The 27,204-nt window shown below is 35.8% G+C and overlaps 1 protein-coding gene and 1 long non-coding RNA gene across 7 annotated transcripts in view; one reads left to right on the forward strand and one right to left on the reverse strand.

The window, feature by feature from the left end:
* On the reverse strand, positions 1 to 26,958 carry METTL14 (methyltransferase 14, N6-adenosine-methyltransferase subunit). Of its 6 annotated transcripts, none has more exons than XM_042935642.1 (11): positions 26,848 to 26,958; positions 22,327 to 22,415; positions 21,317 to 21,404; positions 18,227 to 18,307; positions 17,790 to 17,877; positions 13,290 to 13,380; positions 11,942 to 12,083; positions 6,646 to 6,738; positions 4,477 to 4,593; positions 3,098 to 3,308; positions 1 to 1,515 (listed from the first exon to the last, which is right to left on the reverse strand). In XM_042935642.1, the coding sequence occupies exons 3-11, from the start codon at positions 21,329 to 21,331 to the stop codon at positions 1,211 to 1,213; spliced, it is 1,143 nt and encodes a 380-aa protein (XP_042791576.1). In that variant the 5' UTR covers positions 21,332 to 21,404; positions 22,327 to 22,415; positions 26,848 to 26,958; the 3' UTR covers positions 1 to 1,210. The 6 variants fall into 6 exon arrangements, with proteins under 6 accessions (XP_042791576.1, XP_042791575.1, XP_042791574.1 ...); XM_042935641.1 differs by having other exon boundaries at positions 26,832 to 26,958; XM_042935640.1 differs by having other exon boundaries at positions 26,711 to 26,958.
* Positions 26,959 to 27,007: 49 nt separating this feature from the next.
* LOC122217927 overlaps positions 27,008 to 27,204 on the forward strand; it is a 9,432-nt gene continuing 9,235 nt past the window's right edge. Inside the window, exon 1 of the long non-coding RNA XR_006201759.1 lies at positions 27,008 to 27,152. This is a non-coding gene — a long non-coding RNA (uncharacterized LOC122217927). The remainder of the gene's footprint in view (positions 27,153 to 27,204) is intronic.

A 27,204-nucleotide genomic window follows, 5' to 3' on the forward strand; every position in this document is an offset into this window, starting at 1 on the left:
AAAGGTTTAAAGTTTCATTAGAAAAATTATACACAGAATAAAAAATATATTTTTCAAGAATAATGGTATTATTTCATTCATCAAATTCATTTAAAACATGAGTTACAGTACAGGAAGAGAAATGACAGCATAGTTGTATACAACCAACTGATCTGCAAAACCAGTGTCTTAAAAACAACACACCATATGGTTTTAATAAAAGGCAACTACAGTTCCATTTTCTAAGGTGTCTTAAGGGTTTTCTGTAATTAGTTTTTATATTAAGTTTTCTCCATAACAATTTTAAAGATGTTATTTCCTCATCACCAATTACTTTATTCCCCAAAACACCTGATAACCAGGTCTCTCTGTTGTTGCCTCCATTTTCTTTATTCTGCTAAGGGATATGAAGCTGCTTTCAAGGTCAATCCAAGTTCAAGTCTACACCAAAGTTCTAACACCTGGAGATTTGTCCTTCTTTGCTTAAGAAGTGTGATTAACAGCCATCTGTAGCAATGCAACTGAAATTATAATGAGCTTTTTCTCTTTTTTTTGTCTGCCTACTCAATTCTACCTTTCCCTCTGCCCACCGCTGGGCGCACCAACCTCCCCCAGCAGATTTAGATTTGGGAGGAGGTGATTTTGTTCAGAGTCTCTCAATGTCTGAGTAGCAGTCAAATCGTATGAGTTCAAGATTCTTAAAAAAGAAAAAAAAAAGTTTCTTTTTATTGTTTCATCAAGAAAATGTTAAAACCCTGACAGAAGTTAACCATCTGTCCCAAATCCATTCCATCAAAGCTCCCAAAGAGCTTTCCATTTGCTGTGACAGCAGTGGCAGGATGGCTACTATCATCTGTCTTGGCACTGGTGTGATACTACAGATGGCTCTTTTTCACTGTTCACTTAAACTACTTCTAAAAAGCAAAAGCCTTTGTAATTACTTGGAATCTATCAGAATAAACTGGTCTCTGAAAGGAAGGTATTTGTTGCATCGTTCAGTTACATGCACACGACCAAAGGCAGGATGATGTTGATCCTGGACAACAGTGTGTGTGACACACAACAGTGTGTGTGACAACTGCACGGGAGATTGGCTAAGGTGTTCCTGCAGCTTAGAGAAACTATAGCAGAGTGCCAGGTGGAAGTGAGTACTACACTAAGTCTCCCAATGAGAACTCAAACTACAGTAAAGAAGGTGGAGGGGCATTAATAGACCAGTGTTTTAACAAAGTTACCGAGGTGGAAAGCCACCTCTGTGTGCTCCTCCGCGGCCCCCGCGAAAGCCACCTCTTTCTCCTCGGAAGTTAGATCGATTTCTTTCTCGACCACGGCCAGCAGAAGTTCCACCCCTTCCTCCACCCCTGGGAGCTCCACCTCCCCGATCAGATTTAGACTTGGGAGGAGGTGATTTTGGTCGAAGTCTCTCAATTTCTTCTGTACATCCAGTCAAGTAGGAATTAGGAGCACTAAAGTAGGATGCATATGTTTCTGCATTATAGTTGCTATTTGTAAGAGTCGGTCCAACTGTAAGCCAGCCTGAAATAGGGGGAAAGAAAGATTATCTTTTTTGTTTCCAGTTCTTTCTTACTGGTCCCTTAGGACCTATTTCAAATCTCTAATGCATTTTTAAAGATGCCCCTATCACCTGATATTCATCTTTTTATAGAAAACATGGTATTTAATAATGGTCATACAGACTTCATAGATATGTATCTTTATTTCACCTGCATGACTGTAACTTATCTTCCTCATCTCCATCCTTGTTTCACATTCTGTGAGAGTAGCACTTAGAAAAAAATTACACACTACACTGAGTTTGGGCTCAGTGTAAATGTAATAAACTTTATTCACCTTCCTAATTGGGGAAATGATACCATTAGTTTTCTGGTTAAAATCCTGGAGCCAACTTTTGCCTCTACTCTCAATAATATTACCCCAGATGATAGGTGCTAGAAATTCAACCACTAACCTCCATGTTGCTCCTATTCAATCCCATTTTTCCATCTCTACCACCACCCTCAAACATAAGTCTTTTTCTTTTTTTCAAAATAGTAAATTCACATTACACTGATTTCACAAAAAGTTAAAATTTTGGGGGCGCCTGGGTGGCTCAGTTGGCTAGGCGACCAACTTCGGCTCAGGTCATGATCTCGCAGTCTGTGAGTTCGAGCCCCGCGTCGGGCTGTTTTGACAGTTCAGAGCCTGGAGCCTGCTTCGGATTCTATGTCTCCCCCTCTCTCTACCCCTCCCCTGCTCATGCTCTGTGTTTCTCTGTCTCTCAATAATAAATAAATATTAAAAGAACACTATTAAAAGTTAAAATTTTAAATTTTTTTTTTTTTTTTTAACGTTTATTTATTTTTGAGACAGAGAGAGACAGAGCATGAACAGGAGAGGGTCAGAGAGAGGGAGACACAGAATCTGAAACAGGCTCCAGGCTCCGAGCCATCAGCCCAGAGCCCGACGTGGGGCTCGAACTCACGGACCGCGAGATTGTGACCTGAGCTGAAGTCGGACGCTCAACCGACTGAGCCACCCAGGCGCCCCTAAAAGTTAAAATTTTGAAAAGACACCACCACTATACATGTAAGCAAACAAGCCAGGTATTTTAGTTACTAATAAAACAAAGGTCTGTATTTCACAAATATATGGTTATTTTCTTCAGGATGATTCATTCATTTATGCATTTCTTCATCATATTATTTACTGAATAATCTGAATGTGGGGTATAAAGAAGTGAGGAAGACAATCTTTGCCTTCTATGAGACTGCATGTTGGCGAAACGGATTATAAACGTAAGCCCAAATGAATGTGTAATTCATCTAATGGTAGGTGCTATGAAGAAAAAGAAAACAGAGTAAGGGGAAAGACAGGAGTGGAAGGAGGGGAATGGAGCAGGAAGTTGGCCAGTTTAGACAGAGGTGTGAGAAAAGGTCTGTCAGGTATTTGAAAGGAGAGGACCATGAAGAGACAAGAACAAACTTGGCATATGTGAAGTACAGCAAGAGGAATCAAATACATCGTAAGAATTTTATATTACAGAGTACTCTGTACCATTTCTTGACACCTATATCCCAAGAGACCAAAAAGATTTTTTTGAGTTTTTCTGAGGTCCTACCTGGTCGAATTGTACTATCTCTTCCAAATAGATGAAGGCGTCTTCTACCAAGACAAAAATGTTCAATAATATGAAAAATTTCTACAGGCTTTTCTATATTGCCAATTTCAGGTTCTTCTGTGATAATCAAGTCAATGTCAACATTAGCATGGATGAAGTCCCCATCTGTGCTACGCTTAACAGTTCCTTTGATCCCCATAAGGCAGTGTTCCTAAAAAACAATAAGAGCAGGCCAATTAATCTCTTCATCAACAGTCATATTTCACAACATTTTACATTTCTGATGTCCCCAATTCTAAAACAGACTTCATTTCTTCAAATCTTTGGGATATAGTTCTATGGGCAAAAACACTATAGGAAAGCCTGGATTTCTGGATGTGGGAAGATTGCCAGGGAAGCTAGAGACAACAGTGCTAAACTTGGGGCCATCACATTTTAGAACTGCATCAATGACCATAGAGTCTTTCTTTCTGCAATACTAGATAATAACTTGTTTCTACCAGTTATGGAAACATGGCACTTGACCTTGGAATCTTAAAAGGGTGTTATACTGGGCCTCAAATAATCCAAGATCAAAACTATATACAAGATGCCTTTTTATATGGAGAAGGGCCTTTTAACATGGATACAGACTTCTAATAACATAAGAAAATGTGAAAATCAAACAGTTTTTTTTTTTTTTTTCATTTGTTTTTTGACCTTCTCTATTTAATCTGGCAGGAGTATGGGTTAAATTAATCTCTCACTTGACTCCATGAACCATGGCAAGAGTAGCTTAGGCTCCCTTCAAAGAATTTTCAAAAGAATTTTGAATTTTCCAGTTTAAGAAAGACTTAATATGAAAGACTCCCACGAATGGCTCCCTAAAGAGTAAAAGACTGGGGGGACAAACTTTTAAAGCCTGAAGTAACAGGGAAGTTGTATAGAGCAGAGGTTCTCAAGGTTCTTGTGTAGGTTCTCAGGGTTCTTATATAGGAAAAAGGGAAGGAGAAAAATATGCTTCCAAGGCAGCCAGCTATGAGTCTTGCTACTGCCTCTTTTTTGTGGGCTCAGAGAAAGGGAAAAAGTCTGGTGGGGCTCAGAGGTACCAAAAGCCCATACATAAAGTGATTTAGAATTAACAGCAGTTTAGGACATACAAAAATATATACTACCTTCTCCCGCACAGTGAAGGTTGAATTTAACATAGTGAATAAAACACAGTGAACAAAACATAGTGAATTGAAAAATTAAACTTGATGTAATTCTATACTGTTCAATGCCATTTGTGCAAATCTAAGAAAATAATCTTTCTACCAAAATTAAACAGTATACAGTCATTTGGAAAAGCTTGAGAAAAAATAATGAAAATAAAGAAAACAAAACAGTAAAGGCAATACCTTTGTTCTCTGGAAGACAGCCTTTGGATCTAAAGTCTTAGTCTTTCCAGGATTGTTTTTATTGGTTTTAATCCAACAAATATCTTCACATCTTCTGTAACCCCATTTGCGTAAACACTAGAAATGAAAGAATTAAAAAAAAAAAATCCTTAACTAAAAGAAATAAACAGTACTTAAAATAACCAACCAGTATTAAAAAAACTTCCTAGAGGTTTGAGACACTAAATCCAAGATGTTATAGTAATTTTTAGTGCAGAAATAGAAAAAAGGAAATACTAAAGTCTTTAAATATATGGCCATTATATAGAAAGCATAAATACCTTTCAGATATTAATATAATCTATATAGTTAAGTATCAAAACATAGAAAGGATTACATAGTACTCCAATTCTTTAATACTACCTTCCATTGTCATCAACAGAAAGTGGGTTTTAAATCATAAAGCACTCAGTCCCTCTTTAATCATAAAATAATTCAACAGATGATTTGATTCCTAGCACCTCAATTTCCTATCCTGACAAAGCTAAAAACTATTGAACATATTCTAATTGATAGCTTGTTTTCAAATGAGTCTTATGTTATTTTTATATACTTAATACTAACAACTTCAAAAAACTAAAATACTTAAAATTACGTACCTTATTACTTGCTAATACTGAGGGCTACTACCATATATAGGTGCTGAGTAGCTGGTGGGAATAAAAACAAGATATGTCCTTACCCCCTCATTGATTTAAGAGTAAAGTAGGGGGAAATAAGCATATAGTGCAAGACGATAATGTTGGTATTGTTCATGTCAGGAATGCTCTTATTGTGTAAACTCTTATCATGAGAAACACCTCAAAACGAAAACCTGGATTTTTATTTTAAAATCTAAAAATCAAGATCAGTATCTGTTCCTGTTGACAATTATCTGTTTTGCACTGGAAATTCCTTATACATCACAAGGGTCTATATCTTCGTGCCCTAATCAATTAACAAAAGCTCACCAGGATTTCTTATGCTTAATTATTTTTGTAATCGTTTTTGGCCCAAATCTGCTTTTACCAATATGACAGACTGCTGCATGAATAAAACGATAAAACCTCCTAATCATTTTCAAACTAATTCGGGAGGCAGAAGGCAAGCCCCAAGCCAGGCATTAGAGCTACAAAAGGTAAATACCAACATAGCTGTAAAAACATATAGTATGTTTCTATTTTCTTAGCTTTTCCAGAACATCTTGGAAAGGCGTCAGCAAAAAAATAACTATTCCCAATCAGAATAGTTATAGTCTTACCTTGGGAGTTAATAAATGACACAAGCAATAATATTATTCAACAGTCTCAAACTTGCTATTTTATAAATACAAAGTAACTGTAAAATTTCAGGATTTTAGAACAAATTTATCTCAATATAATCCTACTTAAATTCTTCACCTGTCAAATGGATACTTCCTAAAATTGCCAAGATTAAATGAGATCGTGTGCTGTATAACAAGTAATATGTCCTAAAAATGGAAGGTATCATCTATTAACAAGTGAGGAAACTGAAACCCACAAGTGTAAATATCTCTTTACCCAAAGTTTTACTGCTGGACAGCAGAACTGAGACCAAAACTGAATGAAGCCTTCTAATACTTAGCTACAATGCTCCCATTATTCTTAGGTAAAAAAGCATACACTATTTTGTTTCCATTTAGAAATTCAAAATATTGCAATAAAAAAGAGTTCTGAAATACAGTAAACATAAGGCGCTTAAAAAAGAGGTGTTATGTAACTTCCCTGTCACTCTTACTCAATTATTCAAACTATGTGTTCCGGATGCTCTGTTATTTTTCCAATTTGATTTGGCTTCTATTTGGAATTCAGGAGTTAATGTTATTCAGAATACTTTTTAGCTATTCATAATGAGCAGTAAATGACACTAAGCAGCTTGTTTTTGAGTTGCAGTATCAAATGCCTAAACTGTTCTCTTGAAGTTGTAATAAATCATATTTTGACTTCTTGAACCCTAATGCTAGCTAACCAAAGGGTACTACTGCCTTTTGTACATTCTTTTCTAATCACATTTTTTTCCTTCTGAGTATTTTAGCAATATTCAAGAAACAAAGGACAAAATAACATCTATCTTCAAACTTTTTATATTTTTTCTTATGACTAAAAATCCACTTTAAAAAAATGATCTTACCACTCTTCCAAGGTCCAATCCCTCCCCAGAACCACACCAGAGAAAAATAAATGATCGTGGAGCTGCAATCTCATCAATTTCTAACTTCATAATCTGTAGGAAACCAAAACAATATTGCATAAAAGTATTTTGTTTCCCAGTCATTCTAAATCCAAAAGAATAACCCCTGAGATTTATCAAGACTTTCAGTAGAGGGGCGCCTGGGTGGCGCAGTCGGTTAAGCGTCCGACTTCAGCCAGGTCACGATCTCGCGGTCTGTGAGTTCGAGCCCCGCGTCAGGCTCTGGGCTGATAGCTCGGAGCCTGGAGCCTGTTTCCGATTCTGTGTCTCCCTCTCTCTCTGCCCCTCCCCCGTTCATGCTCTGTCTCTCTCTGTCCCAAAAATAAAAAAAACAAAAAACAAAACAAAAAAAAAAAGTTGAAAAAAAAAAAAAAAAGACTTTTAGTAGATCTATTTTTAGATGTACTAATTTTCATTAGAAAATAAATTTTATCCTTAGAACTTATTCTACTGTTTTCTTATTCTATATTAAGAAAACACACACACATGCACACACATATACATACACTTGACTTTATACAGAAAGAGGTTACAGGGAACCATATTTATAGAATTATGGACTTTTGTAAGATGTAATTTGAGTGCAATACTTTATGATTTACAGAAAAAGAAACTGAAAAAAGAGGTTAGGTTAAATTATCCCAAAGTGAGGGGCAAAATTAAAATGAAATATAGTAAATATTTGGGGAATATTTAGTTTCCAGCATCTACAGAAATTCTAGATAAAAATAAATCAATATGCACATTTTATTATAATGACCATTTTAGTTCTAAAATGCCAAAAAAAATACAGCCCAATTTTTCCAAAGAATATCTACAGATCGCTAACAGACACATGAAAAGATGCTCATCACTCATCATCAGGGAAATACAAATCAAAACTACAATGAGATATCACATCCCACGTGTCAGAATGGCTAAAATTAACAACACAGGAAACAACAGGTGTTGGTGAGAAGGCAGAGAAAGGGGAACCCTCCTACACTGTTGGTGGGAATGTAAACTGGTGCAGCCACTCTGGAAAACAGTATGGAGGTTCCTCAAAATGTTAAAAATAGACTAGGATCCAGCAATTACACTACTATGTATTTACCCAAAAGATACAAAAATACTGATTTAAAGGGATACATGCACCCCAATGTTTATAGCAGCATTATTGACAACAACCAAACTATGAAAAGAGCCCAAATGTCCATAAACTGATGAATGGATAAAGAAGATGGGATATGTATTCAGAATGGAATATTACCCAGCAATCAAAAAGAATGAAATCTTGCCATTTGCAACGATGTGGATGGAGCTAGAGTGTATTATGCTAAGTGAAATAGTGAAAGACAAATACCATATGATTTCACTCATGTGTGGAATTTAAGAAGCAAAACAGATGAACATAGGGGGAAAAAGGAGAGAAGCAAACCATAAAACAGACTCAACTACAGAGAACAAACTGAGGGTTGCTGGAGGAGGGGTGGGTGGTGGGATGGGCTAAATGGGAAATGGGCAGTAAGGAGGGCACTTGTGACGCTCACTGGGTGTTGTATATGAGTGATGAATCACTAAATTCTACTCCTGAAACTAATATTACACTGTATGTTAACTAACTGGAATTTAAATAAAAAACTAAGAAAAAAATTACAGTCTATAATTTTGTTTGCCTTTTATGTGTTGAGTATTCACATTAAAAAAAAAAAGTTCCTCAATAATTCTGTAAATTTTGGGATAATACATACTCATATAAAAGACTATAAAACCAATCATTTTATGACATTCTTTTTCTTCTAGCTTTCTGCCACATTTCAGAGACAGACCATGGTTCAAGCAGATACTTATATTTCATTTATTTAAAAAATTTTAACTTTAGTAACATCCATTTGAGTTATAACCGTATCATCTCTAACTTAATCTAAATAGAAAAACATTATTTGGCAATAATAATGGAAATAAGTTACAATATGTATTAACCTACTGAGTTTTATACTTCTTTTAAAATCTTGAAATCTCTCATCTAATATTCTCATAGGAATATGAATAAGTAAATATGTAATACACACATACACATATTCCTACATATTTATACATGAAAGAGCTAAAATAAGTGATGACACACAACAGTGAAGAGCATCAAGCAAATTACTCTCTCAACACTGCAGTTCTAAATGCTAAGTGCTAGTATTTTAAAAAGTTGGTATTTTAATATCCTTTACCAAAATCCATTGATCACTACTGACTCTCTAATGTGAAAGAGAATGCCTTGTGAAATCCAAACACTTTTCTTATTCATATTCTTTATTTATATTCTATTTATTATTTTAACTACTGGCACTTTCTTTAGGATATTATCATATAAAAGTTAAGAACTTAGGGTCTTGGGCCAGACAATACTTTTCAATATGCTAGCCCGAGTTGTTCAGTGAAATTAGACTGAAATCAAGAATATGCATATAAAATGGAATTCCTTTATTTCAGAAATCCTATTGGTCTGTTCTGTCACATATAATTGAAGCTCCTGTGCCTTCAGTGACCAAACCTCAGAGACTGGCCAGAGAAAAAAGTTCAACCTAATTACAGCCGACCCCTGAATAACACAAGGGCTGGTGGCACCAACCCCTACCGCCCATAGAAAATGCAAGGGTAACTTCTGACTTCCCAAAACTTAACGACTAATAACCTACTGTTGACTGGAAGCCTTACTGATAACATAAAGAGTCAATTAACACATTTTGTATGTTATATGTATTGTATAATCTATACTTAAAGTAAGCTAGAAAAAATAAAATGTAACTTAGAAGATCATAAGGAAAATACATTTACACTACTGTAAATAATCCACACAAAAAAGGAATCATGCAGTTCAAGCCCACTTTGTTCAAGGATCAACTATACTAATCAAAGACATAAAGATTTATTTTTTCAATTTTTTTTTCTGACTAAACTCACAAAGATTGTTTTTATGTATTAATCAATTTTGATGAGGAAATGGTTAAATAGGTATTTCTTAAACACTGCTGGAAGGAATGTAAATTTGTGCAACCTATCTGGAAAACTTCTCAGCAATAAGCATCAAGAGCAGTAGGTCTTTTACCTTAAGTCTTGGGAATATAATATACTGTATAACTTTCTGAATTTCAACAATAAGCACAATTACATTCATCATCAGAGGATGAGATTTTTTCAAAGTGGTAAGAGCCATAAAAATACAAATAAAAATGTCAGTGGGATCAAAGATAAAAGGAAAAGCTTCCAGGAGGAAAAACTGGAGGTGTATCTTGAAGATTAAATAATATTAATAATAGTAACTATCATTAACTCAGAGAGGACATGCAAGGATTCAGCATGGTTTCCTATGAAACAGCAGCCTTACAGTGTCAGTCCTTTCCTTTCCCTGCTTCCCTTCTGTGCTTAACACTCTTGCCTACTCTCTCCTTGAAATTCCCTATTCCCTTGGCACCTAGGACATTCATATTCTTGGTTTTCCTTATTCATTTTTGATCCATGCTTTTGATCTTCTTTTACATGTGCCTCTTAAATGTAAAAGTTTCCTGAGGCCTTACTGTTAATCCACATTTTATCTTAATTGAGACACTATCTCTGGACAAATTCATCCATTCTCATGGGTTTTATGTGCTAATCTTCTAAATCTGTATTTTGAGACCAGATCTGTCTGTCCTTTGAATTACATATTTCTATCACGACTCCACACGGATGTCTCACATACACGTCAAAATCAACATATTCAATATGATCTAATCCCTTTAATCCAGCTTTTTTAATTGTTATTTATTTTGAGAGACAGAGAGAGAACATAAGCAGGGAGGGGCAGAGAGAGAGAGAATCCCAAGCAGGCTCCACACTGTCAGCACAGAGTCCCATGCGGGACTTGAACTCACAAACTGTGACCTGAGCTCAAGTCCAGAGTCGGACGCTTAACTGACTGAGCCACAAGGTACCCCTCTAATCCAACTCTTAAATCCACTCTTTCTCAGCTGGTGAAAACTCAACCCACTTATCCCAAGACTCAAACCTCTGCATCATCCTTAACTCTCCCCCTCAGTCCAATCACTAGATCTCACCCAAGTATCTACAAAACATTACTAAATTTATCACCTTTCTATTCTTACTACCATCACTCTAATTCAAGGTCCCTTCATCTCCTAACTGGGCTACTGCAACAGTCTTTTAACTGCTCTCTCTTTTCCATACTTTTCCTCTAGTCCATTCTCCACACACTAATATGACACTTTAACTAAGCTGTTTAAAGCCCTTCAAAGACAACTTAGTGTCTTCAGGAAAAAAGTCTAAGCTTCTAAGAAGACATCATCTCAAGAAGAGTTCCAACTTGTGTTCTAACAACATCAACCTACAAACCAGATATTCTTTCCCACCATCCCTTCTGCTCTTGCTGTTCCTTTCACTTGGAATCACTAGCCCATCCCTTTCTTCATCTGGCCAATTCCAACTAGTCTATTTATATTGTTAACATGTCACCTCCTCTTTGTTCATGGGACCTATCCTCCAAGGCTTGGTCAGTTTGTCTCAGATCATCTTATGCAATCCTCTATTATCGAACAAAATAATAATGCAATTATCTGTTTAGATCAATATTTATCCCATTTAACTATGTGCTCCTTTAGTCCAAGTACCAAGTCTTATTCATCTTCGAATCTCCAATACCTACCACATTGCCTAGTACAGAGTGGTACTCAACAAATATTTGTTATTTTTGTTACTGATCAGTAAAAACAGATGACTTTACGTAACTAACTGTAGTTATCAGCTTGCTTAATTTTATTTAGGAAAATGTAACTTTATCACAATTATACTGAAATTACGTATCTTTTTTATCCATTATAAGTTCCTTGAAAAGTAGAAATCGTTTTATATCTACCTATCTATCTCTGTATTATACTCTAATGTTTACTAAAACTAGGCAAATGCAGAAAGAGTTATCAATCATTTAGTTTTTAGACTTTTATAGCTAGGACTCTAAGACTGGAATTGTGAGTCTTCTACAGACTACTAACTCACTGCCGGCTCAACTTCAGCCCCAAAAAGAAGAATCAGACCAAAGATATTATAGTATTTGTTAATGTACCCTGGATCTTCTGTCACTTTATACGCTATAAATCTGCAATTATGATTCCTAAAAATGTAAGAATATTTATAATCTTCTCACCAAATAATATATATTCATTTGAAAAATAAATAATTAATTACAATGTAGAAAGTTTCATCATACATCATCCCAAGTCCAGCATTTTTCATTAGCAGTGATGCCAGTTTCTCTGTAATATTCTTCTAAAGGGGGTTCCAGAAGAATCACATCAAATTTAGGTGTCAGTTCTCTGATGTCAAAGGCTTCTATATCTGCTTGTAAGTACCTATTTGATTAAGGCATAAAAAGTGACTAAGAGTTTTCAAATACCTTACAGATAATAAAGAAAGGAATTTCGTAAATATTACTAAACACTATTTACAAAGTAATCATAAACTAGTTACTGAATACCTTTTTTATGCAGGACTATCTTTCTTCAGTATAGATAGTAAACCATCTACCAACACTCTTCCCTAGAAGATGGATATAATCACACTACCAGCCAATAGCATATTCCCCCATGTATATCCAGAATGTACTTCTCTCATTTTTACAGTGAAAACTCATACTACTATGTAAGTCTCTGAGCCCCATTCCATCATCATCTGAATTCTCTAAGGAATATCACATTATTTCTTTCTTAATTAAGTTAGAAAAACTATTTGTAAGCTTTAAAATTTAGAAACACTGTTTCTAGAGATGGATGTAATTTTCTTTTATTGTTTATTAGTAAAATTATTTCTCTATTAATAGTCTTATATGGCTAACTAGTATGTTACAACTAGTCATTACTGAAAAGTTATTTCCACATAGTATGAAAGTAATTTAAATATAAACTACTTTAAGTGTAAGACTATTTTTAAATTAGATATTAGAGTCTGCTAATATTTTTCTTCACACAGACTTCTTTGCGGCTCTTCATCACTAACAGTACACATTTTAGCAAACTGTTCGAAGTAAGCTAAATGTGAAATAGGCAGATTCTCCAATTTCAAAGACTTTTTATACACTTCTGAGAAAAACGTTCTGGTTAGCAAAGGTTAACATGAATTTTCATATTCCAAAATGCTATGAATAGTATCCCTGAATGCTGAGTTATAATTAATTTTTATTCTTTTCCTTCATCTAAGTTTTCTAAACTTCCTTCAATAAATAAATTACTTTTTGAGAGAAAAAATCACTTGAAAACATTTTAGGAAACTCAAGAATACAACAAACATGAATGATTTTTCTAAGAAGAAAACATTTAAAGACATTTTCAGGAAATTAACTGAAAAAAAAAAAAAAAAAAAAAAAAAAAAAAAGAAATGAGAACCTACTAGTGTACTCAGCACTGGAGTTTCAAACACATCTATTTTACCAAACTGAAAACCACAGTGTGTTAACCCCATATAGGTGCTGAACTTTTTTCAAATAGAAAGGTTACAGGATAAAAAGACTGCTATTTTAAGGCTGAGTTGGGAATAAAAAACAATTGAGAAAACACACTTACATAGGAGGAGTGTTAGATTTAGCTATTAACTCATCCTTGAGCCTGATGAGCTCCCTCAGTTTAGGGTATTCTTCAAATCTGTCAGCCAAACCTGAGGATAAAAAGTAGTAAATTCTAAATTTTAATACTCTTTAAGTTAATATCAGTGAATTCAAAGGGTTACGGGCCCTCTCAAGAAACAAAACAATAGACAACGACCACTTTAGTCTCCTGTCCTTTTAAAAAAAAAATAATTTTAAATATTTTTTTGCACTGATTTTTTAAAAATGTTTGTTGATTTTTTGAGAGAGGGAGCACAAGTGGGGGGGGGGGGGGCAGAAAGACAGAGGGTGTCAGAGGATCCGAAGCAGATCCTGCGCTGACAGCAGCTAATTGATGTGGGCTCAAACTCATGAACAGTGAGATCATGATCTGAGCCAACCAGGCACCCCTATTTTGAGTATTTTTAAAACAGTTCATATCTAATGACCCTAATCCCATATGCAGGCAAAGGTCCAGATGTTCTAAAGCCCAGTTCAAATCAATACACCATTTAATTTCTCATATTTAAGTTAAATCTGCTCATACACAGCATTAAGTTTCACCATTCTGTTCTAAGGAAAAGAAAAAACACTGCCTTCTATCAAGTTTTTCCCCCTTTTTTTTAGCTAGAAGAATTCTTTTCCCTTAAAAATCTAGTGATTATTGAGGTTGGTAGTTAGCTTCTTAAATAGTTACTAAAAGCATAGACAATATTTCTTTTCTTTTTTGTGATTACATACAAGGAGAAACAAAGAATAGTTACAGGTAAGAGAAACCCTGCTGATGATCTTAAATTAGTTGGCTATGGCTCATGGACACAATCCTGGAACAAATCTAGTAAAGAAGATAATGAGTCCCTAGTAGTCGATCAGCTCTCACCTCCAAGACAAATTGTTTTCCTATGAATATTTATAACTGTAAAGATTTCACATCTCCATATTATAAACCAAATCTTCACATGTATTTTCAGGCTTAAGATCTTAAAAAAAAACATGTATAAGTACTGCAAAGAGTACTTAAAAACAGGAGAGTCTCTGTTCCCATGTCCTCAAAAATATTTTAGATCTTTGAGCTCAGAAAAGATTTTAGGTAAAACAGCATATTGCCTATTTAAAAAACTGTAGGGAGGGGCGCCTGGGTGGCGCAGTCGGTTAAGCGTCCGACTTCAGCCAGGTCACGATCTCGCGGTCCGTGAGTTCGAGCCCCGCGTCAGGCTCTGGGCTGATGGCTCGGAGCCTGGAGCCTGTTTCCGATTCTGTGTCTCCCTCTCTCTCTGCCCCTCCCCCGTTCATGCTCTGTCTCTCTCTGTCCCAAAAATAAATAAAAAATGTTGAAAAAAAATTAAAAAAAAAAAAAAAACTGTAGGGATAAGTGCACTCGAATATCAAGGATTCCTAAAAGCTCTTATTTGGTTTTCTTTCCCCCCCACATGAAACATATTCCTAACAGTATAAATCATATAAGCAACTTAATTTAAAAACCAAAAGTACAGACATTAATAACTTTAACATCAAAGAGTAAAAATGAAAGATTTTGTAAAGCCTCCTCAATCAGTGGTTATAAAACAAATTTCAAATAAAGCAAGTTTGAAGATGTTATTATAGTCAGGTTTGAATCACAGTAGAGTCAGGTGTCTTTAAAAAACAGCTTTCCTAAAGTATAATTGATATATAAAAACCAAACATATTTAATGTACACAACAATGTGATGAATTTAGATATATGCATTCACCTATGAATTACCACGTTCATAGGTGTAACAGACATATCCATCATCTCTAAAAGTTTTCTTGTATTCCTCTTGGTGTGTGTATGTGTGTGTGTGTGTGTGTGAGGGTGCGCATGTGCATGCGCGTGTAGTAAGAATACTTAAGATGAGATCTACCCTTCACAAATTTTAAAAATTTTATTGACTAGAGTCAATAACATTGTTGACTATAAGCACTATGCTATACAGCAAGTCTCTAGAACTAATTCGTCTTGTATAACCGAAACTTTACACCAATTAACAACTCCCTATTTTCCCCTTCCTCCAGTCTCTGACAACCACTGTTCTATTTTCTGCTTCTAGAAATCTATGTAGGTACTCATGAAAGTGTAGGTATTTATCATATTACATATACTATTTTAGGTACTTCTGTAAGTACTTGCATATTTGTTCTGTGACTGGCTTATTTCACTTAGCATTATCATGACTTTTTATGCTGCATCTAAATTTTACTCATGAAAACACTAAAATCAGTTTCTACTTCAAAAGTAACAGTGCCTATAAGCAACAAAAATCAGACTACATCAAATTAAAATTTTTTTTTGTGCTGCAAATCATACCATCAGATAAATGAAAAGACACTACACAGAATGGGAGAAAATATTTCCAAACCATAGGTCTGAGAAAAGAGTTATACTGAGAATATATGAGGAACTCTTATAATGTAATAAATAAAAAGACAAATAACCAATTAAAAAATAAGCTAAGGGGGGCACCTGGGTGCTCAGTCGGTTGGGCGGCCGACTACAGCTCAGGTCATGATCTCGCGGTCTGTGAGTTAGAGCCCCGCGTCGAGCTCTGCGCTGAGAGCTCAGAGCCTGGAGCCTGCTTCCGATTCTGTGTCTCCCTCTCTCTCTGCCCCTTCCCTGCTTGCTCTCTGTCTCTCTCTCTCTCTCTCAAAAATAATAAACATTAAAAAAAAATAATAAGCAAAGGGTTTGGATATTTCTCCAAAGTAGGTATTTAAATAGCCAACAAGCATGTGACAAGATGCCTAATATCATTAGTCGCCAGGAAAATGCAAGTCAAAATCACAATGAAATATCATTTCATACTCACTAGGATGGCTATAATCAAAAAGATATATAATAGTAAATGTCAAGCACAGGAAGAAACTGGCAAGAATATAAACTGTTTTGAAAAACAGTTGTGTAGTTTCTCTAAAAGTTAAACACAGAATTAACACATGACCCAAGAATTCCACTCCTAGGTGTATACCTAGGAGAAATGAAAGCGTATGTTCACACAAGAACTTGTGTGAATACTCATGCAGCACTGTTTATAACAGCCAAAAAGTACAAACAATCCAAATTAATGAATAAAATGTGGTATATACATACAATGGAATATTATCTGGCAGTAAAAATAAATGAAGTACGGACACATGCCACAACATCAGTGATCCCAGAAACAAGGTGACAAGTGAAAGAAGCCAGTCCCAAGATACCACATATTGTCTAATTCCATTTATATGAAATGTTTAGAATAGGCAAATTGATAGAGACAGAAAGTTAATTAATGGTTACTTAAGGCTGGGGGGAGTAGCAGGGGAGGGAATGGGAACCGAATGCTAATGAGTACTGAGTTTCTTTAGGAGAGATGAAAATTAGATTGTGGTAATGATTGCACAAACTCGATTTACTAAAAAAAAAAAAATTGAATTATATCCTTTAAATGGGTGAGTTCTATGAATTCTCTCAATAAAGCTGTTTTTGTAAATGCAGGGATAATGCATTTGATGGGCTTATTAGTAGACTGAACAGGGGCTGAGGGAAGAATCTCTGGGCTTGAGGATATCTTAACAGCCACCTCAAAAACTGAAAAGCAAAGAGAACAAAACCTAAAAAAAAAAAAAAGAAAAAAAGAAAAAAGCGAAATAGATTATCCAAGGACTGTGGGACAACTACAAAAAATCTAAGATGTATAACAGAAATACCAGAAAAAAGAAAGGAACAGAAGAAATAGTTGAAATAATAGTATTTCCCCAAATTAATGTCATCAAACCAGATTCAAGAAGCTTAGAGAACACCAAGCAGGATAATGCCAAAAAAAACCCCTAAACCTAAGGCATATCATTTTCAAACTACAGAAAATCAAATATAAAGGAAAAAAATCCCAAAGAAACCAGAGGAAAAAGACACCATACCTATGGAGGAACAAAGATAACAATTATCCAACTTCTCAGAAACATGCAAGCAAGAAAAGATTGGAGTGAAATATTTAAAGTGTTGAAAGAAATTAAACACCAACCAAGAATTCTATACTCTGTGAAATTATTCTTCAAAAGCAAAAGAAAAATAGACTTTCTTGGAAAAACAAAAATTAAGGGAATTTGTTGCCAACAGACCTGACTTGCAAGAAGTGTTAAAAGAAATTCTTCAGAGAGATGAAAAAAAAAATAATATAGATGAGAAAATCAGATCTACAGAAAGAAAGGAAAAGCAATGAAGAGGGAATCAACGAAGATAAAATAAAAATGCAAGTATAGTCACAGAACCAAACTGGAGAAGGAAAGAAGGTAGGAGGAAGGAGGGACGGAAGGGAAGGGAGAGAGTAACACTGCTAGATGGGAAAGGAGGGATACTAGAAGTACTGAGATTGGAAATGGGAAGCCAAGCCAGGAAAAATAATTTTGTTAGAAATAATCCACAAAATGGATAAATCACGTAATCAAGGGTTAGCAATAGCATATTCCCAACAAATCTAACGTACCTACATCCCTGATGAAATTCTGAGGTCTATGTCCAGTGTCTACAAAATGTTGGCAGTAATCATTATGGGGATTTAAACTCTGCGTTCCCTAAAGAAAAAGTCAAAATTAAATTAAGAGCATTTACTCTAATGGCAGATGCACTAACTCTGTACTTTATTTTTTATTATGAGACCATACAAAATCAAAATTGATAGATTAAAAAAATTTAGTAATATTTGAAAACACAGTAACTGACAGCATTACTCTTCAGTAGCTACAGACATTAATACAGCATTATCTCATCCCAAATAGCCAAATATCAGACTATTTCAAGAATAATTTTAAATGATTATTCTAAAATAATGATCCCTCAATAACTGAAAAAATATTGAAAATAAGCACTTAAAATCTTTTCATGCAGAGATGAAATGTGAAGGGTTATGATTTGAAAATTTACCTTCAGAAAAGTACTAGAATCTTTATAAATCTCTTCTTCATATGGCAAATTCTCTTCTTCCTGCTGCATTTCTAATTCATCCTTGGAAAAGGAAGATTAAGTAGACATTTTATGTATATGAGGAATATTTTATATATTTATGATATCTTGAGTATTAAGACTCAATATAAATATTTTCTTTTCCTGAGATACAATAAGTTTTTCAAATTATCATTACAGTCAAACACTGAAGACTGCATTCTCATCATCATCCAATTAGTTATGTTTATAATAAGTAAAAATTTTCATCTTATCAATAAATGATAAATCAATATAACTACTAATTTTGTTGACTGAATTGTCTAGAATTATCTCATATATCATACTATTAACATTAGAATTTAGTTCAAATCATGAAAGATATGACCACCAATGGGGCAATTTTATTTCTATTAAAAACCATATGAAACTCTTTTTATAAATCAAAAATGTTAAAATATAAGGAACTGTATATGGTAAAATATACATATTTATACAATCACAATATTTAGTAAGTAAATAAAATGATCACAATAAAATAATCACTAATTTTAAGTTGCATATTAACATATACCAAAATGCAATGCACAAAACTGTATTCATGAGATTGGCCAATTATATCACTGAAATTCCTAGAGATTTACTGAAACTATTTATTCCCTTCTCTATTAAATATAGCTGTACAACAATCAACTTTAAAAAATGGAGATAGGCTTTTTAAACATAATCCTTTTCTTTAAAATCTTCAAAATATTATTATTTTATATTTTCAAAATATTTTATATATCTTCAAAATATCTTTATATCTATATTTTATATCTTCAAAATATCAAGACACCTTATAACTTCAAGACATTATTTATTTTGAAACAGAAAAAGAGAGCAACATGCACTAGCAGAGGAGATGCAGAGAGAGAGAGGGAGAGAGACAGAATCCCAAGCAGGCTCCACACTGCCAACGCAGAGTCTGATGTAGGGCTCGAGTTCACAGAACCATGAGATCATGACCTGAACCAAAGTTGATGCTTTAACCGACTGAGCCACCAGGGGCCCCTTTTCTTTTCTTTTTTTTTTTTCAATGTTTTTTATTTATTTTTGGGACAGAGAGAGACAGAGCATGAACGGGGGAGGGGCAGAGAGAGAGAGGGAGACACAGAATCGGAAACAGGCTCCAGGCTCCGAGCCATCAGCCCAGAGCCCGACACGGGGCTCGAACTCACGGACCGCGAGATCGTGACCTGGCTGAAGTCGGACGCTTAACCGACTGCGCCACCCAGGCGCCCCCTTTCTTTTTTTAAAGTAGGCTTCATGCCCAGCACAGGACTTGGACTCACAACCTGAGCTGAGAATAAGATCTGGAACCCCAACTCACTGAGCCACCCAGGTGCCCCCATAATACTTTCTTTTCAACTAAATATTGCAATTATAGGTTTAGAAGTTGGGTTTTTTTCCTTCAGCCTCTTTCAGAGACAATTCTACATTGCTGTCTAGCGCATGAGATGTCAAAACATCTTAACTGTACTACCCAATATAATAAACATGGAATCATGCAACTCTCAAAAAAGACCATATTCTAGCCACTTGAAACCTGATCCAATTATCCAAAGTTTCTGATACACACACTTCCTTACTCTTATTAAAGAATATTACTGTCAATGGCTACTAGGCCTTATGCTTTATATGTCATCTCTTACATTAAAATGAGGAAACTGAAATAAAGATCTTAATTTAATCGATTACTGGCATACCTCATTTTATCGTGCTTCAATTTATTGTACTTTTCAGACATTACAATTTTTACAAATTGAAGGTTTGTGGCAACCGTGCATTGAGCAAGTCTATTGACACCACTTTTCTGACAGTATCTGCTCATTTCATGTCTCTGTATCTTATTTTAGTAATTCTCACAATATTTCTAACTTCATTACTATATTTGTTATGGTTATCTGTGATCAGTGATCTCTGATGTTACTATTGTAATTGTTTTGGGGCACCATGAACCGAGTCCATACAAGATGGTGAACTTAATAAATGTTGTGTTTTGATTGCTCCACCAACTGGCTGTTCCCCTCTCTCCCTCTCCTTGGGCTTCCCTATTTCCTGAGACACAATACTGAAACTAGGCCAATTAATAACCCTCCAACATCCTTTAAGTATTCAAGTAAAAGGAAGAATTGCACATTTCTCATTTTAAGTCAAAAGCTAGAAATTACTAGCTTAATTTTCCTTAATGAGGAAAGGCATGCAGAATCTGAGAAAGACCAAAACCTATGTCCCTTGCACTAAACAGCTAAGTTGTAAATGCAAAGGAAATGTTTTTGAAGGAAATTAAAAAGTGCTACTCCAGTGAATGCACAAATGATAAGAAAGTGAACACACAAATGGTAAGAAAGGGCAACAGTTAGTATTGCTGATATGGAAAAAGCTATAATATGGACAGAAGATCAAATCAGCCACAACATTCCCTTAAACCAAAGCCTAATCCAGAGCAAGGCCCTCACTCCCATCAATTCTATGAAGGCTGAGAGGTGAGGAAGCTACAGAAGAAAAGTCTGAAGCTAACAGAGGTTGGTTCATGAAGTTTAAGGAAAGAAGCCGTCTCAGTAACATAAAAGTGTAAGGTGAAGCAGCAGGTGCTGATGTAGAAGCTGTAGCAATATTGAGGCAAGACCCTCACCAACAAAAACAGATTATGACTTGCTGAAAGCTGAAATGATGGCTAGCATTTTTTAGCAATAAAGTATTTTTAAATTAAGGTATATACCTTGTTTTATCAGACATAATGCTATTGCACACTTAATAGGCTGTAAGATAGTATACACCTAAGTTTTATATGCACTGGGAGATAAAAAATTTCATTTAACTTGCTTTATTGTGATACTCACTTCATTGTGATGGTCCGGAACCAAATCTGCAATATCTCTGGGGTATGCCTGTATACATATGCTACTGACGATTATTTTAGAAAATTTAAAATTAAGTTTTTAATAAAATTTGTTTTCCTGGATAACAATCTATTATTGTAAGGACTTATTTTTTCCTGACTATAAAACTTCCCTGTTCTCTACTTGCCTTGTATTCTTCCATCTTGTCTTCGTCTGTCTCCCCTTCATCCTGATACTTCCGTTTTGCATTTGGAGCAGAGGTATCATAGGAAGCCCTGAAAATTAAAACTGAAGTATCATACACAGATACAGAAAGATGTACCAGTGCAGCTATTAATATTAAATAACAGTTTATAAAAACAGAGTAAAGTACATTTTTCCTGATTAAATAGAATCTATCCATCTGGTTTATAAATTTAAAAAGTCACACAACCTGACTGATAATTCTGTATTTTACTTTTATGAGAAAGCAACCAAATCAGAAACTAAGCTTTTATAAGGAATGTATGGCAAAAATAAACTTCCATATTACGTATCATATAATTTGTCTTAAGCAAAATTGATGTTCAAATTAAGAACTTGAATACTGAAAAACTCTGAAGTGTTTTATGAACTACCAAATGAATACCATTTTTAGGGTAAAGTGTGTTTTCTTTTATAAGAAACTTATAAATATAATTATTTATTTATGGTTTTTAAGCTAACCCTTAGTCTAACATTCCATTTTCTAACTACTTTATGAATGGGAACTTAACATATTCAGAAAAATAAGTATTTCTTAATTCATGAATAATAAAAACCCATGTTTCTGAAATCTTTATTTTTTTGTTTTTTTAAATGTTTATTTATTTTTGAGAGAGAGAGAGCACACACGCATGCAGGTGAGGGGCAGAGCAAGAGAGGGGGGCAGAGGATCTGAAGTGGGCTCTGTGCTGACAGCAGAGAGCCTGACGTGGGGCTCGAACTCACAAACCGTGAGAGCATGACCTGAGCTGAAATCAGCTTAACTGACTGAGCCACCCAGGCACCCCTGAAATCTTTATTTTGATGCTTGTCACAACAAGCATTAATGCTTCCATAATGGAAAATCTATGATTTACTTACCTTCATACCTAGGATTATCTGTTTATTAAAACAATAAGCCTTTCACAACAGTAACATCACTAAAAAATCCCAAACAAAAACTATTCAACTGACCTGCAAGTTTCTCTTGTTTCAGCAATTTCTCTCTGCTCATCTTTGCTATTTAACACAGCACCAATGCTGTCAGCACTTTCAGCTCCCAACTGAGAAAAGGCAAAATGAAAAATTAGATCATAATGCATTGGATTGCCTTTCCAGACATTTGTAGCAACATTTAATATATCAAGTATTTAAAAAAAAAACAACCAAAAACCCTAACTACCTCAGCAAGCAAATGGCTTAATTACCTTGCAGGAAAAACAGGAAATACCTTGGAACAAAACTACGTTAATTAAGAACAAATCTGAGAGTTGGCAAGCATTTTATACTTTCATTATATTTGAAATTAAGACAGTTCTAGCCAATCCTCTACTTTTTAAGTAAATAATAAAACATAATTTGGTAGTAGGAGCAATAACAACAAAAAAGCAACTAACATATAGTATACATAGGGTGGTAGGCACTATGTTAAACACTTTGCGTCCATCAGCTCACATATTATACCTTATTTATCCCATGCTGTAATAAATATCTATCCAGTTTTATTCAAGCCAAGTCTTTATATAGTGATTTACAGGCACAATACTGAATTTTAATACCTAAAAAATGGGTATGAAAATTATGTTTAGCAGTTGGGGAAATTTTGCAAAATACAACAAATTACTAGTTGAGATAGGCTGGCTACATAGGATCGGTTCATGGAAAACTTTAAAAGCCAAACCAACAGGGGCACCTGAGTGGTTCAGTTGATTAAGCGTCCAACTTGAGCTCCAACTGTCATAATCTCACAGTTCATGGGTTCAAGCCCTGCTTTGGGCTTGTGCTGAAAGTGCAGAGCCTGCTTCGGGATTCTGTCTCTCCCTCTCTCTCTGCCCCTCTCCCACTTGTGCTCTCTCGAAATACATAAATAAACCTTAAATAAGTAAATAAATAAATACAAAACCAACAAGTGCAGAATGCAATTTGCAGGCCATGAAGAACCATTTAATACTTTTAAGTACAAGAAGGACAGGAGGAAATCTGCACTAAATAGCCTTTTAGCTCAGGAAAGGGAAGAAGACACACTAAAATATCTGAGCTTCTAGTCCCCAGCCTTGATCTTAAACAATTGTCACTGCCTTTTTAGTCTGCCCACTTCATGACCTCCCTAAGGTTTCTCCAATATTAAATCTCTTCCAATTATAACTGTTGCTGAAATTTTAATTCTTCCATAAAATCTTCCTGAACCCTATTCTCATTAGTTAGAAGACGCATCTACTTCCCATAGTTAAATGTTAACTTTTTTCCCATGACGGACTCCTCTCTCTGTTTGGATGAGTACAAGTTAGCTCCTTAAAGAGTACATAGAATAGCCTGCTTCCACTTTTCTCCTTTTTATCTTATTTCCTATTCAGATCATAGCACTTAATACAGCTTTCAATGATTTTACATTTTACTTTTGTTTATTCCCTATTTATATTGTTTCATCGTCTATCACAACTTCCAAGTATTTTTATACTTCAATTATTTTATCTTTACTTTTGTTTACTTCTCCCCAAGTGACATGTAAGCTCCCTAAAGGGATGAACTCTGTCTTCTTTGTATTTGTATGTTTAGCACCTTGTATAATGCCTGACTCATAGTAGATGCTCAATATTTGAATGAACCTAGATTTCCTACTAGAGCCTACATTAGAATATAATGTATTACAATAGAAATGCCTTAAGTCAAAATTCTGTTCATATATAATTGTTATCTCATGCCCCCCCCCTTCAAAATCATGGAATGACTGGAACAGGTAAATCAGAGATTTTCCATTATGGAAGCACTAAATATATTATTTGAATAATTAGGAAAATTTGGTATCATTTAAAAGCATATAGGATTTAGGGGTGCCTGGGTGGCTCAGTCGGTTAAGCGTCCGACTTCAGCTCAGGTCACGATCTCGCAGTCCGCGAGTTCGAGCCCCGCGTCGGGCTCTGGGCTGATGGCTCAGAGCCTGGAGCTTGCTTCCGAATCTGTGTCTCCCTCTCTCTCTGCCCCTCCCCCGTTCATGCTGTGTCTCTCTCTGTCTCAAAAATAAATAAACGTTAAAAAGCATATAGGATTTAAAATTTTTTAAAAAAATTTCAGGGTGCAGAGGGAGAGGGAGAGGGAGAGGGAGAGACAGAGAGAGAGAGAGAGGGCGAATCTTAGGCAGGCTCCACGCTCAGCATGGAGCCTGACCCAGGCCTCAACCCCATGACCCTGGGATCATGACCGCAGCCAAATCAAGAGTCTGATGCTCAACCAACTGAGCCACCCAGGCACCCTTGTATGATTTTTTAAAATAAAGGTAGGTACAGCTAAGTAAAAAGCAGGCATAAATGGCTGATGTTTAACAAGTAACAACAAGTAACAAGTAACATAAATAACGTACTTAACAGTAAGGACAACATAAGCTCCATGGAAGAGCCTAATAAGCCAGAGAGAGATCACAATAGCTTTCATTACAAAGTTCTGACCTGAGCTGTGCTATAGAGGATGGACAGAATCAGAAAGTTAGGAGGACAATTTTTACAAAAATCATAAAGTATTTATTGCACAAATCACATTCTGGAGAGTAACAAACCATTCTGTATTGTTCATATGGAGAAGGGTAACTGAAAGAAAGGCTGAAATTAGCTGGTAAAGTGGAAGTCTGTCAATGATATTGGACATTTTTACTTAAGTGAAATGGTTCCTATCCAACAAGAAGAGTAGGAGGCAGCTAGTGTACTAGAGAGAGCTAGAAAGGCCTAAAACTGCAGCTTGTAAACTTACCAGTTTTGTGGACTTCAGTATGTAACTTAATTTTTCTTTAATATTTGTTTAAGTAATCTCCACACCCAATATGGGGCTCGAAGTCACAACCCCAAAATCAAAAGTCCCATGCTCTACTGACTGGGTCATTCAGGCAACCGTTAGTCATGCAACTTAAATTCTTTGAGCTCTGTTTTCTGCATCTATAAGATGCAAATAGTATCTGACTTGTATGAATGAAGATAATGTATATAAAAAGCTTAGCAGAGTCTTGATACATAGAAGGGATACATAGAATAAACAGCACCCATTATTAAATTTTATGCACTATGTAAGCTCTTTTAGGGTAGGGACTACTTTTTATTCACAGTTGAATTGCCAATGACTACTAGATCCCCTGGCACATAGTAAGACACTAAAAAAATAATTGTTTATGGATGCATTTTGACTCAAATAGAAGTTTGAATTGAAAACTAAAGAATAAGAACCTTTTTCCGTGGTAACAAAGCTATTAAACATTTTGAAGACAACATGCTAAAACAAATTGGGAAAAAGAAGGCCTGGAAAAGATACCGGATTTGTCCTAGATCATGCCAGAGGGACAGAACAGATCTGATTCCAAATTCCCACATTTTAAACACTATACCATAAACCTTTTCATTGGATCATAAAAGAGTATAGGTTTCAGATTTCCATTTACTAAAACTAAGTCTCATTACTGAAAAAAAAAATAACATTAAGATGTCTCATTACAGCCTCTTAGCATTTCCTCCATCACTTTTACTAATATGAATGACAGAATGGGAAACACAGCCTCTTAAGAGTAGAAGTGTACATCTGCATTTTCTGCATGTGTACTCTCCTAATCAAGTGTTAGCTTATACACAAGAAGCGGTGAAACAAGCTTTGGAGAGACAAACCTGGGGTCAATTTTCTGGCCTAGCGATGAGTGACATGAAGCAAAAATTACTTAACCTCTCTGGCTTTTCTTTCGTTATTCGGTAAGTGAACATAATGCTACCTGTTTCAAGGATTTGCTACAACTGATAGGAGTTACGAATTCATACACGATCGGTGGGTGATGACGAAGACACCATACATAGCACAGTGGACTGCAACACAAATGATGCACAATCTAAAATTTACGTTCAGGCTACTTCCGATGCAGTCTTTAGACATGATCCCAAAGAAAATACTATGAATCTATTTCACAAGGAAGCCACAATCTCAACAATGAGGTGCTAAGAAGAAAGGCAAAACACAGAATACGATGTGAACAGTGAAAAGAAACTTAGTGGATAACAAGTCACTCCTTGCGTGAACTACAGTAATTTATTTACAAAGACCAAATCTTTGTATCCCCATCATTGAGCCCTGCGCCAGACACTAGGCGATTCCATAATGTTGCTGAAGACCAAGAGTGGCATTCGGTTTAGCAACACCACAATCGCTGCACAAAATGGAGACTATTCGGGGTACTGCGTTAGATGAGAACAAGGGTAGGTAGGCCCTAGGATCACGGTCGCGGGACCAGAAAGGCAGGTTCCGCAGTAGATAGGGAAAGACAGCCTGGCGGAGGGCAGGGGAGAGAAGCGGAAACCGCGCACGCGCATTCGCGATCCCTCCCTGGGCCGCGGACCTGCTGCGCCAGGAGCTGCCGCCGTAACTTCTGCCGCTCCCGGATCTCCTGCAAGCGGCTGTCCATATCCCAACTCTTGTTTCCCACTGCCCCGAAAACTTGACAATTAGCAGATGAGTACCCTCCCAATTTTTCACCGGAGTCTGTGGAACAAGATTCGCCAGGACCTTCAAGCAGCAGGATGTCCCTTAGCCCTTTCTCAATAGGTATTTCCGGCGCGGCCAGGATTGGCTCGACTTAGCCGGAAGTCCCACCTCTTTCTGGACACCCGCGATTTGGCGCCGCCAGGAAGGGGCCCAATGAGGGATGTTGTGGCGGCGGAGGAGTCTCGGAAGGTATCCGGAGGTTAGGCGCCGCGTCTCTCTGAGGTGGTACCGTGTGGGCCCATCAGCCCACCTCTCGGTTGCGTTCTCTTCTGTGGTGTATCAGCACTGTTTACGAGGTGTGGGGCGTTTCGTTAATTCTTTTTTCCATTAATTCTCCAGTTGCCAGTA

This window comes from Panthera leo, chromosome B1, assembly GCF_018350215.1.
Source record: "Panthera leo isolate Ple1 chromosome B1, P.leo_Ple1_pat1.1, whole genome shotgun sequence".
NCBI lineage: Eukaryota > Metazoa > Chordata > Mammalia > Carnivora > Felidae > Panthera > Panthera leo.

Bases quoted from the DNA above. Each gene is read 5' to 3' on its own strand.
- METTL14 (XM_042935640.1), bottom strand. From the start codon at position 26,776: ATGGACAGCCGCTTGCAGGAGATCCGGGAGCGGCAGAAGTTACGGCGG. The intron at 6,739-11,941 runs GTATGATGAAAC...GGTTTCCTACAG, and splicing joins AATGCTGGACTTGGGATGAT to ATTATGAAGTTAGAAATTGA. The intron at 4,594-6,645 runs GTAAGATCATTT...TTTCATTTCTAG, and splicing joins GATTGGACCTTGGAAGAGTG to TGTTTACGCAAATGGGGTTA.